The sequence below is a fragment of the Penaeus monodon genome, chromosome 31, assembly GCF_015228065.2.
Source record: "Penaeus monodon isolate SGIC_2016 chromosome 31, NSTDA_Pmon_1, whole genome shotgun sequence".
Lineage (NCBI taxonomy): Eukaryota > Metazoa > Arthropoda > Malacostraca > Decapoda > Penaeidae > Penaeus > Penaeus monodon.
This window is the reverse complement of record NC_051416.1, coordinates 14,971,700-14,971,936: the sequence shown is the minus strand read 5'-3', so window position 1 is coordinate 14,971,936 and position 237 is coordinate 14,971,700. Positions and strand designations below refer to the sequence as shown.

The window sequence follows — 237 nt, the reverse complement described above, 5'->3', positions numbered from 1 at the left end:
TGCTGATGTCCTTACCTTTGATCCGATTTGGTTACCGCACTGGCCGGTCTGCAGGTGGAGAATTTCCCTCATGGTGTCTGTTTGTGTGTCTGTGGAGGAGTCGCGGTGACAAAAATAATACAAATACTCTCTTTTCGAGCCCGCAGAATACCCGGCCAAGCGGTTTGTCTTGCTCTGACCAAGCCCGGCGAAGTTGTGTGCGAGAGAGAGGCGCGGCGGCTGCAAGGAGACCAAGGG

The 237-nt window shown here is 54.4% G+C and overlaps 1 protein-coding gene across 1 annotated transcript in view; it reads right to left on the bottom strand.

Annotated features, from left to right (window-relative positions):
- Positions 1-237, bottom strand: part of LOC119593047 (tubulin beta chain-like) — a gene marked incomplete in the record, with an annotated part of 24,622 nt that extends 24,385 nt beyond the window's left edge. Inside the window, 1 exon segment of the mRNA XM_037941947.1 lies at positions 16-237. Within this exon segment, the coding sequence (XP_037797875.1) occupies positions 16-72 (57 nt within the window).